Source organism: Periplaneta americana, chromosome 2, assembly GCF_040183065.1.
Source record: "Periplaneta americana isolate PAMFEO1 chromosome 2, P.americana_PAMFEO1_priV1, whole genome shotgun sequence".
In the NCBI taxonomy this organism is placed as follows: Eukaryota; Metazoa; Arthropoda; class Insecta; order Blattodea; family Blattidae; genus Periplaneta; species Periplaneta americana.
Genome location: NC_091118.1, coordinates 202,766,550 through 202,780,968, shown reverse-complemented (window position 1 = coordinate 202,780,968; position 14,419 = coordinate 202,766,550). Strand labels below are relative to the sequence as shown.

The 14,419-nt window shown below is 35.4% G+C and overlaps 2 protein-coding genes across 3 annotated transcripts in view; one reads left to right on the top strand and one right to left on the bottom strand.

Moving 5' to 3' along the window:
• LOC138695219 (putative ankyrin repeat protein RF_0381) overlaps nt 1-4,055 on the bottom strand; it is a 29,560-nt gene extending 25,505 nt beyond the window's left edge. The window contains exon 1 of the mRNA XM_069819679.1: nt 4,034-4,055. The gene's annotated coding sequence lies outside the window, so the exon portion shown is untranslated. The remainder of the gene's footprint in view (nt 1-4,033) is intronic.
• The window catches only part of LOC138695064 (synaptic vesicle glycoprotein 2B-like), a 30,938-nt gene that overhangs the window by 13,507 nt on the left and 3,012 nt on the right, over nt 1-14,419 (top strand). For both annotated transcript variants that reach the window (XM_069819420.1, XM_069819419.1), the window contains 4 exons: nt 8,015-8,178; nt 9,025-9,202; nt 11,096-11,210; nt 13,993-14,152. In XM_069819420.1, coding sequence (XP_069675521.1) covers nt 8,015-8,178; nt 9,025-9,202; nt 11,096-11,210; nt 13,993-14,152 — 617 coding nt within the window. The remainder of the gene's footprint in view (nt 1-8,014; nt 8,179-9,024; nt 9,203-11,095; nt 11,211-13,992; nt 14,153-14,419) is intronic.

Below are 14,419 nucleotides of genomic sequence, written 5' to 3'. Positions count from 1 at the left end.
CCCTGTTATAGACATAAATAAGTAAATAAATAAATAAGTACCGGTAAGTAAGTAAGTAAATAAATAAATAACGATCAATTTGGCTAGAGCAACAACTTAGAAATTGATCTGAAAACGATATCGCTTCTTAAATTCCAGTTCACTATACATTTCCACAGGATTCTCCCTGTCTCTAATATACCTTTTTGGGACACGTATATGTTCCTCATTTCGTTCAACAAACTCTACAAAATCCTCAAAATCATTGTCAGTATCCATTTTGAAAATGAGTGGTCACTTAAGGGTACAGATTAGCTCACTTAAGTAATCACTCATTATGTGAATGAGGGACAACTATGAATTAGAAATGAGTATAAGTAACCACTTAAGGGTTCACTCATTTGTAAGTGACGACTATGAATTCCGCCCTTATAATATATAAAGGGTGCGGCAAAACATCCTCAATAATTTAAAGTTTAAATAAAAAACAGATGGATAACAATAAGGAAACTGTATTAATATGAATGGTATCTAAACAGTGGGAAATTTAGGTTCACATTCGTTGCCATGGCGATATCAAATGATATGCGCAAAACAACAAGAATTCAATAGGAATCTTTATTAATATGAATGGTATCTTAACAGTGGGAATTTTTCATTTTTTGAATAACGTGTCTCTCAAGTGGTGTCTTTCACTATCAATGCATTGTTGAATGCGACTTCGGAAATTCTGCATCACTCTAACTAGCATTTATTGAAGAATAAGACCAATTTCGTCCTGTACTGCATTTCTTAAGTCTGGCAAAGTCCTCGGCCGACGTTTGAACACCTCAGCTTTAAGATCCCCGTAGAAAAAAATAGCAGGGTGCAAGGTCTGGTGATCGTGCTGGCCAAGGGACGTCGCCACGTGAAGAAATTAAGCGTCCGGGAAACATCTGTCTCAGGACTTAGAGAGAAATCTCAGCTGTGTGAGAGGTGGCTTCGTCCTGCTGAAACCACACCTGGTCAATCTGCAGTGCATTGAATCTTGGTGCCAAAAAATTGTTGATTATAAAAGTTTACTGTCACAATAGCATCATCCTCTTCAAAAAAGTAAGGACCAAGTATCCCGATTCTTGCAACTGCGCACCATACAGTAACACGGTCGTTATGTAGAGGTTTTTCATGAAGTTCACGAGTGTTCAGTCCATTCCAATATCGGAAATTTTGATGATTCACGCATGTAAACCTAAATTTCCTACTGTTTAGATACCATTCATATTAATACAGTTTCCTTGTTTTGATCTATCTGTTTTTTATTTAAACTTTAAATTAGGGAGGATGTTTTGACGCACCCTTTGATGCTGCAGAAATCAGTTTTCAAATTTTTACGAAAAAAACACATTTTCAGGATTCCTGATATAAAAATTATTTGTATTATATGCTGTCTGTTAATGTGTCTCTTCTTCTGTTATGTAAAGTGATTTTTTCAGCACTATTTGACGAAATATCTAGGACTCAATTCATCACAGAATGGCGCATATAAAATACAATACATTTTACTAACGTATTTAGTAGTAGTCTATATCTTTATTTGAAAGTGACACAGCATAGCAGAATATATAGGGCTGATCAAAATCGGCTATAGCATTGTTTTAAAATGGAGCCATTTTTTCTGAGTAGAACTCAAGATAAAATTTATTGTAACAAGGATTAGAACATTGCCCCTTATGGGAAATGCTTCGATGCCACCCGCGTTGCATTCGTTGGTTAAGGAACTTAATTTGTTCATTCATGGCCCAAGTTATGCTTCTACAACATTGATCAAATGGAATGCGCAACCAGTACTTATTATGTTAGCGGATCCATTCTTATTATATACAAAAGCTTATATTTATTTATTTGTTTATTTATTTATTCGTCCATTCATTCATTCATTTGTTTGTTAACTTTGTTAATTAATGTAGATTTTATGATGATAATCTTCAGTTAGGGTAAACAAGGGTGAAACGGGTCACCAGATGAATCGGGTCAGTTTTTAAAACACCGCTCTGTAAGCCAAAGAACAAAGCATACTGGATTGTGCGCTAGCTAGCGTTGAAGTTGGGAACTTCTTCAATGCAGAAAGGCGGGAAAGCAATATAACCGCATTGTTTTTGGTGCGGTGTTTGAAGTAGAAAATTGTTATTGTAACGATAAGTAGCAATATTTTATTTAATTTCTTGAATTGTAGTGTTTATTTAATCTGCGTTTTACCAGTTATTATTGTGATACTTATATGATTTAGTAATTAAGTTGAAAGTGGACTCTGAAAGGACAGCTTACCCATATGTTGAGCTTCTAAGACCAATCAGTATGGCAAATCTTACGATGCAAAATATTACTGCTCTTTGGGTAATTCGGGTCACTATTTTAAGGGTGAAAAGGGTCAGAATATTTTTAACTGATTTCATTGAATTAGGGTTTATATTAATTTTCCTAAATGGGGAAATACAGAAGGAAGACGCAGTCTTCATGATTGGAGGAGTATATGTAGAGGGCATTAAAAGCTTATCGTGAAGTACGAAGCCAGCGCCACGCTGCAGCGCTCTTCAATGTACCACATCGCTGCCTACAAAGACGTCTGGGAAATGAGGTCAACTAACAGGTAAAGAATAGGTGAGGATAAACCGTGTTCTCAGTTGACCAATAAAAGCAATTTGCAAAGAGAATACTTAGGCCTAAACTTTCAGCTTGTGGTTTTGAACTAAATGTTCGATGTTCGAAAAGGTGCCCATAATCATCATCATCATCATCATCATCGTCAGGAGATGAATCATCAGATGAATATGACACTGCATGTGGTTTTTGCAATGTTAAACAGAGTGATCCTGTTTCTTTAAAGCTCGGAAACTGTGTACAATGCATGGGAAAGGGGAATGAGTGATACCATGAAAATTGTGTTGCAGCTGAGAGTAAGAAGAGATTTATTTGTGGAAGATGTTCATTTGAATAATTAAAACAGAACATTATTTTGTTGCTTGTGATGAATTAGTATTAAGTATACAAGGTGAGCCATAGGTATGATTAGAAAACTTGTGAGCGTGTCCCTGGATAAAAAAATAAGAACAATTCCTTATAGGAAAATTTGACGGAAATAGTGAGTTTAGTTTCCATAAGTATTTGATCATATTATTGTGTTGTTTTTTTTATTTGTACCAGTGTTTGTTTACAAACAACACAGTAACAAGACAGTAGTACATTGTTTTTGTTTTGATGGACGCGGTGGTCCAGTGCCTTGGCCACCCAGATCACCCGACTTCACTCCATTACCTTTGGGGTCACTTGAAGGCTATAGTCTATTCAATACCAGTGAATAATGCTGAGGAGCTATTGCAACGTGTTGAAAATGCATGCCAATTGATCAGTGATGACAACATGGTGTTTGAGCGAACTCGCCAGTCGTGTGTACGTCGTGCTCAGGCATGTGAAAAAATGGAGGGAGACACACTGAGGGCCTTTTGTAAACGTTAAATGACAAATTTCTCAACATGTACTTGTGACACAACGAAAAAAGAACAAAAAGAAAGTATGAGCATTTCTCCAATAAATAAGCATTTTCCGTCAAATTTTCATGTAAGGAATTGTTCTTGTTTTTGATCCAGGAGCACGCTCACGCGTTTTCCAAACATACTTATGACTCACTCTGTATAATTTGTCTGGATCTGAATCTTCTTAAGTATTTTATTGTACAAGTTTACGAATAAAAATGAAAAGTAAGAATGTTTCCTTTCGCCTTTCTTGATGACCCTATTCACCCTGGATGCTTAGGGTGAAAAGGGTCGTGCAATACTTTGTTTAATTTCTAAATATGCTAAATTGTTGCTGAGTTAATTATAATATAGACATTTAAACATGTAACTAAAACTTCAATCTTTCTGACGAAGTGTCACATTTTAGGTTTGATGTTAAGTTATGTGAGTTATTAGAGTAAATATGAATTTTGACCCTATTCACCCTTGCTTACACTACTATTAATAATCTATGTACAGCAACTTGCATTTTAGTTTCATATTTAAGCAAAATAATTCCTTACCTTAAATTGAAGTGTTCTCGACTGTAATTATGTGTGTTGCACCTACAAAACTGATTGCACAAGTTCTCGTTAGCCGGAACTTGAGAACCATACATAGTCAAGTTCACGGAAAACATATGACAGGCGTTCCGATTTATGTTGTTAACTTAACACAGAACCGGTACGACCTCAGATGGCTTTGAACTAGTTATGTGAAATATTTTAGCCCTTATCTGCTCCTTGCATTGCGCATTACCATGACTCATGCAGTCTTACGATACGTCAACAAGTTAGTTTTAATTTTGGAGCATAGAAAACCTTCTAATTATTATTCTGAAAAAATAAGGTTAGAATTAAGTGCAATGAATTTGCTCGAGTTTGCTGGTGATTGGGAGTAAAACATGCGGGGTTGCTACAGTGAAAAGGGCGGGTCTTTGAGCCCCTTCGTTCTCCTTGTGTGGAGAAAAGCCTGTTTTGGAAAGTCAGAATTACCATTTTTTTAACATTTGCCGGCCTCTACCGTCCATATACCTGGGACAGAGGGTTGCCCTTTACACTGCAGATAGAGTTCGAGGAGCTCTATTCGCCGCACTTATCAGCTTTGTTCTCACTACACGAACGGAGGAGTTATGGCGGCGAGAATGTCGGCGGAATAGTGGTATTTTTTCTCGAAAATCAGCTTGTGTTCGGGATTCCCAATTTGATGTTATCATATACAAAGTAAGTCAAGGAGGAATACAACATAGCATCCCGTTCGATACCGCCATTATTTCCTGATATTAGAGACTGAAACATTTTAGGCAGGCAAAAAAATAAGGTTAGAAAGAAGTGTTTATTGATGATGATAATGATGGTTATAATGACAAAGATTATGATGTTGATAATGATGATTATGATGTTAATAATCATGAGCATTATGATTATGATGATAATGATAATTATGATTATGATGGTTATGATGATAATGATTATTGTGATACAGATTATTATGATGATGGTAATGATGATTATGGTGATGATTGTGATAATTATGATTATGATGATAATGATGGTTATTTTGATAATGATGATCATGATGATGATTGTGATAATGAGGATTATGAGAATGATGATTGTGATAACGACGATTATGATGATGACGATGATTATGCTGATAATTATGATTATAATTATGACGATTGTGATTATGATGATAATTATTGTAATGATTATGATGATTTTGATACTGATGATCATGATGATAGTAATGATGATTATGATATGGTAATGATTGTGATAATGATGATTATGATTTTGATGATGATAATGGTTATTATGATAATGATGATTATGATTGTGATAATGATGATAATAATGATTATTTTAATAGGTTATTTTACAACGCTTTATCAACATCTTAGATTGTTTAGCGTCTGAATGAGATGAAGGTGATAATGCCGGTGAAATGAGTCCGGGGTCCAGCACCGAAAGTTACCCAGCAATTTGCTCATATTGGATTAAGGGAAAACCCGGAAAAACCTCAACTTGCCCCAACCGGAATCGAACCCGGGCCACCTAGTTCCGCGGCCTGACGCGCTAGCTGTTACTCCACAGGTGTGGACTAATGATGATTATGATGATAATGATTATAATAATGACAATTATGACGATTGTGGTAATGGTGATTATGATGATAATGTTAATTATGATGATTATGATAATGATTGTGAGTATGCTGATAATAATGATTATGATGCTAATGATAATGACGGTGATGATAATGATGATTATGATGGTAATAATGATTATGATAATGATGATTGTGATTATAATGGTGATTATGATGATAATGGTGATTGCTTTGGTACAAGAGACTTGGAGAAAACCTTTCTCTTGCCTGGACCACGGGCTTGACCAAAACAAGTTATAAGTTAAGGGTGGTTCAAATGGTTTTGAACTCAGGCTCCTGTACAGTAGACTTGTGAAGATAGCATTTAACACCATAAATAAATTTGACAACACTGCTTCTTTGTCTCTCGCTTATTTTCCTTCCTTCATCTTCACTGTGAACTGTCACAGCAAGGATGGCTAGCCTGACGCATCCTTCAATATTGATAAGTAGAGATCCTCGAAATTCGCGAAACGAAATAATGCGAATTCTTCTCATTTTGCCAATTTTTTGCACCATTTCTTTATACTTCCTGTCATAACTCCCCAAAAAAAATGCACTTTTAATAGCAAGTCAAAAAACAGGCTAATTCAAATTGTTAAACGAATTCCAACAATATTTGTTGTTTTATTCGCGAAATCTTAAAAATAAAGTCAGGTACATTTTTCACAAGTCTAGTCTTTATTACTTTCTTCGATGGCTCATTTCGTCGTGCCATTTTGTCAACAAATGAATGTAGTCGTATATTAAAATGTATATAAAATTTTAAAAACTGGAAATTGATCTGAAAATGCTGCATATTCCGTACCATTCTTATAGTGTTAATATTATTATATTTAGCCAGGAGTATAAAACTTGCCTATATACTGTATAAATTTAGAATATCCAACAACGCCAAATCGGCAATTATTTCAAAACGATTTTTTTAAATAAAACCACTTTCACGAGACTACGACAAGTAATCGGCGTAACATCGCACTTGACGAATTTGCTGAACAGAAATAGTAAATTATGTTCGATAAACTTACAAGTTTCAGCTGTCTCCAATATCTTGACTGTTGTTACTTCTAGCGTGCATCAGCAACCACTCATCTTGGAGCTGTTCATTGCTACTGAGATATCTCCCGTCCGGTTCATCACACCGTAACCAGTTATCGTGACGGGGGACATCCCGCGAGTGGAGCGCTTCTTACGAATTTCTGTGGGGCAAGTGTAGTTCCCCTGTTCAAGGTCTCGACGTAGTGAAGAAATAATTACAGTCATGAGTTGTAATGCAGAATCGCTCTATGCAGATGGTTGAAACAGAACGTACTTATGTTTATAAACATCCTTATAGTAATGCCGCACTTCGGTTATTGTGACGTTCTGTTAAGTGACCTAAGTTCTGAACTGTCAGTCAAGTTATACAGCGAGTTCAGAATATGTGCGTCAGATACGTGTGCAACATCCGACGATATGATCACATATCACCGTCCTTCGCAAATCTTTCATGGCTCCGACTCAAAGAACGTAGAACTTTACACTCCTTGTCTTTACTCTTTCGAATCCTGCAGACTTCAACACCAAATTATCTTCCGCCTCGTTTCTCTTATCTATACTCTAACCACGACGTAAATACCAGATCACTTATATGTTACTTACTTACGGCTTTTAAGGAACCCGGAGGTTCATTGCCGTCCTCACATAAGCCCGCCATAGGTCCCTATCCTGAGCAGTGGCACGTTAAATATAGCTCTTCATAGAGCATCTTGTTATATATTATCTTTTACAGTATCCACCTCGCGACAATGTGTTGGTTTCGCAGACTATCAACCGAGTCTAGTTATTGAAATTCTCCAAGCTTTCGGCTACTAACTCTGCTGCCATCTTCATCCCTAAAGTTAGTAGCGAAAACTTGGATAATTTCTACAACATGACTCAGCTGATAGCCGGCGAAACCATCATAGAGAACTATTTATTTGGTATTCTAAGATGGCCGCCAAGTTATCCAATCACAAGACGGCATTTCATCTCGCAGCGCTCCAAGTCCCTTGCTCATAAACTACGGACTTTCTCTTTCTCCTATCTCACTTTCACCTCTGTGACAAGGTCTATCGAGGATTGGACGAATAACATACATTGTAAAACACTTATCCAATTGTTTTGTTTCTTTTGTCTCGTTCGATTGTAATCGATTTCTGCAGCATCGTAATACTTTCCTTATTTGTGAATGAAATTGCATAAAATAAAATTAAAAGTAGTCTACTAATTTTGTTTTTATTTTTCTATTTTAGTGTAATTTAAAGTTCATTTCCTTGTAAATAAATATAAGTTATTTAACCATGATATGAAATATATAAGATGTTTCAATGCAGGTTAAGAGCCTTGTCGATGAGAAGAAACAAAATGGAGATATACTGACACCAAATGGAGACGTGCCCAATCGCAATCATTCTACTGATATGAAGCAGTTCTTACGCAAACCCTACATCGGCAGAATATTGCTAGTAATCAGTATTCAGTACGGAGGGCTTTGGGGGTGAGTATCGTTATTATTTTCGTCTCTAGATTTACAAATAGCCTACTTTGTGAAAAATCGTTATTATAAGGGACTCTGCTCTCTGATAATGCGAAGAAAACAAGTCGTATAACATATCAACTTTTACCTCCTATGATACTTGAAAACACACTCCTATTCCGGAGCGTCCATACTGATGTGTGCACAACACCAACTACATAGAATACATTGATTCACCACTATATAACCCAGAATAATAATAAAAAAAACATTATTTATAATCTAAATGTAAAGAGAGCTTCCGGTATTTGTCTCTATTATAAATCCATGAGGTCATCACCAAGGAGCGAGTTTGATCATCAACGTAAACGATGTAGGCCATGTCTGTTGTACACAATGGAGTTCTTTTGTTTTCTCAACAAATGAATGCAGTTGTATATTAAAAACAAGAAATAAATATCATTCATGTTATTATTACAACCAAAGTTAAATTATTATTTTTTAATATTTCTAAAATATTAAATAAAATGTTCATTTTAATCAAGTTTATTTATACATGCTTTAACATCCAGGTAATATCGCGCGTGCAGGATCTCTGTGCACCTATATGCTATTAGTTGGCCGTTGACTATTGTTGAGATTCTGTTTCTATTGTGTGTTTCTGTTATAATACGGTTTGTATTCATAAATGAAAGCAGTATCGTTATGGTGTTGATCATTACGTAAGGATTTGCAATGAAATAGATGTTTCCTGTATCCTGTCTCTTCGTCCATTTTAGTTTTGTGTCATTTCTAATTACGTGTTTTTATCACATTTTCAAATCATTGTTTACATTTCTGTGTTCCGTTTTAATGTTGCCGTTGCAGGATGAGTACAATTCGTCTGTGGTTGCCCCAGATTCTCGCCATTTTGGAAGAGTATACCAGTTTGTATAAATCTCAAACTGAAAATGTTTTTCTGTGTGACATGATGGCATCTCGAACTGGGGCACAAGCTGTTGTCAACGCAACGATGAATGTAACAACTAGTGAAGAATGTGTGCCCGTAAGTTGACAACAGAACATCATAACTAAATTGTAATTCTAATGGAAAAATCCTAATTCGTACTAAAGACAAACATATTTACGTTATGAATACACAAAAACGAATTAACATGCAAGAACACTTTATTTAAAAGTGAAGAGTCCACTGCAAGAATGATGGATGTCACTTTCTTTTCGAAAATGAACCAAGACTGTCAATGCATAGCTTAAGACATATAGAATGTACATAGAGAGTTATATGGCATTAACACTGATAGTCATTGTCCAGTAATGATCGGAAAATCACAGTTAAGCTTTGAGCGCTAAGCATTTCAAACTTCCAATTGCTTCTCCTGCAAAATGTATTCCATATGACATCCACCATTCTTGCAGTGGACTCTTCAAGTGTTATCTTTTACGTATGATGTAAATAATAGGATTTGTAACATACAAAATTACTGCGATTTGAATTGTATCGCCTATTCGAGGAAGAATGTTAAAATATTGGAAAAAATAAAATGAAATAATGTTGAAATATTGAAAAGCAAAATAATTAAATTTGACAACAAGAAAGGCATACCATTAACACACAAAACCAGGAGCGAAAATGAGCTATTTTAGACTTACACACGTTTTACATGGTTCAGCATAGGTCATAATTTATATAGACCCTAAGATATGATTGACCACATTGATTATGGGTTTTCTATCCAGTTGTTTGGAAAATTACAAAAAAAAAAATCTGCGCTGTATCAGAAATAGGCCTATACTTGTTCGTAGAATACGTCACCCATTTTCGGGAATAAACCTACAGTTGTATTGATTTGATTGTTTTATTTTCGTTTCAATTTACAAATGAAGAGTATGGAGCTATGAAGCGACATTCTGAAATTAATCCCACCTCACAAGTTTTTCACTGTTGTTCACTCAAAGTAAATCGTACGTACCTATTATCACTTTAGTACTGCAGAACTCGGTATTACAAATCAAACGAGTGGTCGTACAGGCCTATATCTGCTCCCGATGCCGAGATATTACTGACAGAGTCCGAGCGGTAGGTTAATTTTATACGCAACTTTGGCACCCTCATGCACGTAGCGATGGGAGGTGGTGTCATTTGGCGTGATCACACAAGTTACATTGGTTCATGGCTCAACTACTAATAATAATAGCATTCGGCTGTTGCTCATAGTGTTGTTACATTAAGTTATTCCTAGGTATTTACATTTGTTAACTTCCGGAATGGTTTCAGCCTCTAACGTATACGATGCGATTATTTTATTATTTTTTCTTGTAAAACTGTCGGCTTTGCTCTTTAGAGAATTTATTTTCATTTTGTTGGTCATTGCCTAATCGTTTATTCTATTGAGGTCATTCTGAAGAAGAGTAGTATCTTCATGACCTTTTATTTCCCTGTATACGATAAGTCATTCGCGAATAAGCGAACCCTGGACAAGATGTTAATTGGCAGATCATTTACAAAAACCGGGAATAGAAGGGGCCCCAAGACACTCCCCTGTGGGACTCCGCAAGTAATTTCTATTGGACTCGATAATTCTTCCCCCACCCGTACTCTCTGAGTGCGACAAGTTAAAAATTCCTTCATCTACTGGAGTACTTTGAAGTCAAACCCAGTTGATTGTAGTTTAATCAACAATATGTCGTATGGGACTACATCGAATGCGCGTGAAAAGTCAATAATCACGCTGGGAAAAATTTATTCTCCATAAAAAGGACTTCGGTAGTCAAGCAATGGAAATGTAAATGGAAAAATAATTGTCTGTATTTTTTGTGTGAAAAAAAAAAGTATTTTATTGTATTTAAAAAATTATATATCGTTTTAATATCTTGTAAAACTATATTCATCGTATAATAATTGCATTGTAAATTGTAAAAGAAGATTTTTGTGTTTCAGGTACAATTTGGTGACACAACGTTTATTTACAACATAATAGTTGGAGTTGTTGCGGCAGTGTGGAACTTGTCCGCAAACATGATCGTTGGTTATTTCTGTAAGAAAAATGTTCTCAGTAAGTTATCTGAAAAATGTCAAGTTAGAATTTTAACAGATGTTATTGTAATGCATATTATATTATTATGTAGACCTAGTCTTTATAATTTAAACTATTAGTTACTGGCCTCCGAAATAGGTAGCTCAGTAGGTAGGCGTGTTTGCTTACTGATCCGGAGCTGCTTTCGGGCGTTGGTTTGATTCCCGTTCGAACTCATTACCTGGCTTGGTTTTTTCCGAGGTTTCCCCCTACCGTAAGGCGAATATCAGATAATCTATAGCAAATCCTCGACCTTATCTCACCAAATAACATCTCGCTATCACCAATTCCATCGACGTTAATAACCTAGTAGTTGACACAGCGTCGTTAAATACCTAAATGTATTTATATATTAGTTATTAAACTAAAATGCTCTCTCAATTAATATCACTCAATAAAAGAATTGTATTCTAATGGTTACCATCCCATTGTGGAATCCTGGGAAAGAAGCAAAGAAGGGCAGCACTGCTACTTACAGACCTGTTGCTAAATCTACGTATTAACTATGAAAAGATTTATTAAATCTACATACTTAGACTTCAACAAACAAAATTTGATAATACAATCTCAAGGGAAAAATGGAACTCTCTGCATCATAATCCACAGTTAATTCCCGATTAGCACGAAAATCGTCTGCAGCTGCATTTAGATTGGCAACAGGCCATGATTGTTTGGCCAAACACCTGCATAGAATTGGAATATATCAGTCCCCTAACTGCCCATTGTGCAACTCAAACCAAGAAATGGATTCGGAACATCTCAAAATCTGTGCTTCGGTGGCTGACCATGATAATATCTTTGAAAAATATTGGAGTGCAAGAGGTCAAATGACTTTATTGTCAAACGCCTGGCAACAGAAAACAACAACAACAACTTAGTAGTTATTAAATTTATATTAGCCATACGTGTATATAAGTTAATAGCTAGTCAGCGATGTATGCAATAGAGGGGGAAAGGAACTGGCCATCCTATCTCATTATCTCCTGCCCTAGTTGCTTCATGAGTGATGTCTCGATGATGTCACTTGTGGGGACCAAACCTATCTTCCAACAGTTGACTAAACAGTAATAATAATAATAATAATAATAATAATAATAATAATAATAATAAAGTTTATTGCCAGAAAAATATAATACAATGAAATTCTGAATATACAAAGTATATTTTTATAGTACTTTTTGTGGCATCTCGGATATTTTGCAGCATGAACGTATACTAAAACTACAACTCCTTGTCGTTGGCCTGAAAACTCTAATGCTGCAGTCACAATAATAATAATAATAATAATAATAATAATAATAATAATAAAATTGTGTGTCAGCATCTTATTGATTTATCAACAGTAATCTCACTAGACGTTTTGATTTATCTAGAGAAAATCAAAACTCGAGTGGGATTTAATTAACTATTACACGATTAGAAGAAAGTATATAAAGATTAGAAGTAACGAAGTACTCCAATACAATAAAATATTAATTGACTTACGAAAATACAACTGTCTTCAAATGTATTATTGTACCATCTTAACATTACAAATATTACGCTAGATGCATGCTAGATGGCAGTAGTGAGCAATGCCTTCTCGTAGAGAAGTTCTCGATCTATTATACACGATGGCAATGTTACTAGTCAAGAAGGCTTTGTTGATTCAGTTTCATTTTTATTAAAATGCAACATTCCACTTCAATTATCCGAATCCCAGTAATCAACGTCACTTGACAGATGATTTTCAGTAAATCTTAATATTAAACAATCTCTGATACGTGACTATCCATAATATCATATAGCAGAAGCTATAACATAACCTAACTAATATACTGTACACAAGTGTTAGAAAAGTTTTAATTAACGACGATGACATAAAAAATAAACATGAATAATTTTAAAAGGAATAATTATTGAATGTACAATTTTCAAATTTGAATGTGGTTGGTGGTTCAATTGATGTTATATTGGACGTGTGCGTAATAGAAGTGGAACTCTTTGATTTAGGCCTACATGGTGTATTCAACTTATTCAGGATTTCCGAATGAATAATTTTAAAAGGAATAATTATTGAATGTACAATTTTCAAATTTGAATGTGGTTGGTGGTTCAATTGATGTTATATTGGACGTGTGCGTAATAGAAGTGGAACTCGTTGATTTAGGCCTACATGGTGTATTCAATTTATTCAGGATTTCCGAATGAATAATTTTAAAAGGAATAATTATTGAATGTACAATTTTCAAATTTGAATGTGGTTGGTGGTTCAATTGATGTTATATTGGACGTGTGCGTAATAGAAGTGGAACTCGTTGATTTAGGCCTACATGGTGTATTCAACTTATTCAGGATTTCCGAATGGTGCTCTTCATTTATTTGTAAATCGGATTTCAGAAGATGCATAGATATGATCAGTGATTTTTATTAATTCTTGTTCTTGAATGCCAATGCGAGTCATATTTAAAACTGCTGTGCATCGACTGGAGTGGTTTGTAATTTTATATATATTTTTGACGTCCAGACCAGCGCAGTTTGAAATGTTGGCAAACAAAGAAACAAATGCTAGGGACGCGATAAAATTAAACAAATGCTAGGGACGCGATAAAATTGAACAAATGCTAGGGACGCGATAAAATTGTGCGATAAGCAGCCATGATTGGTTGAAATACGTCCTTTCGTACCGTTTTATTGGTCGAAAGTAGTGTGACGTAGTAAGAGTGTAATAGTCACATTAATTTCACATCTGTCGAGTCTCGCAGTAGCTCGTCTGTTGCAGAGTTCGGCTACGTGCTCTGTGCGTGCTGTATGGCGTCCATGTACTGGTCCATCAACATGGAGATCGTGCTTGCACTCTCGTCCATCTTCATAGGATGTAATCAGATGGTTATAATTGCACTGCTCAGTACCGTTGTGGAACTCTTCCCCACAAACATGAGGTAAAACTTGTTAATATTGGCTTTTTTCGTACTAGATTGATTTAGAAGTTATTACTGTAGTCCTCGGATCTTTAGGAAAAAGAAACCTATTTTTCTATTGATAACGCATAGCATTGGGCTTAGTATTCTTTACACGTTGGGACTTAGTATTATTTACGCTTTTCATGTAGGGGAGAGTCGGGTAGTATCGGACATCGGGTAATATCGGACAGTGAGTTTCTTTCATGTACCACACGATGATAGTACCTGATTGACACGGTTACATTT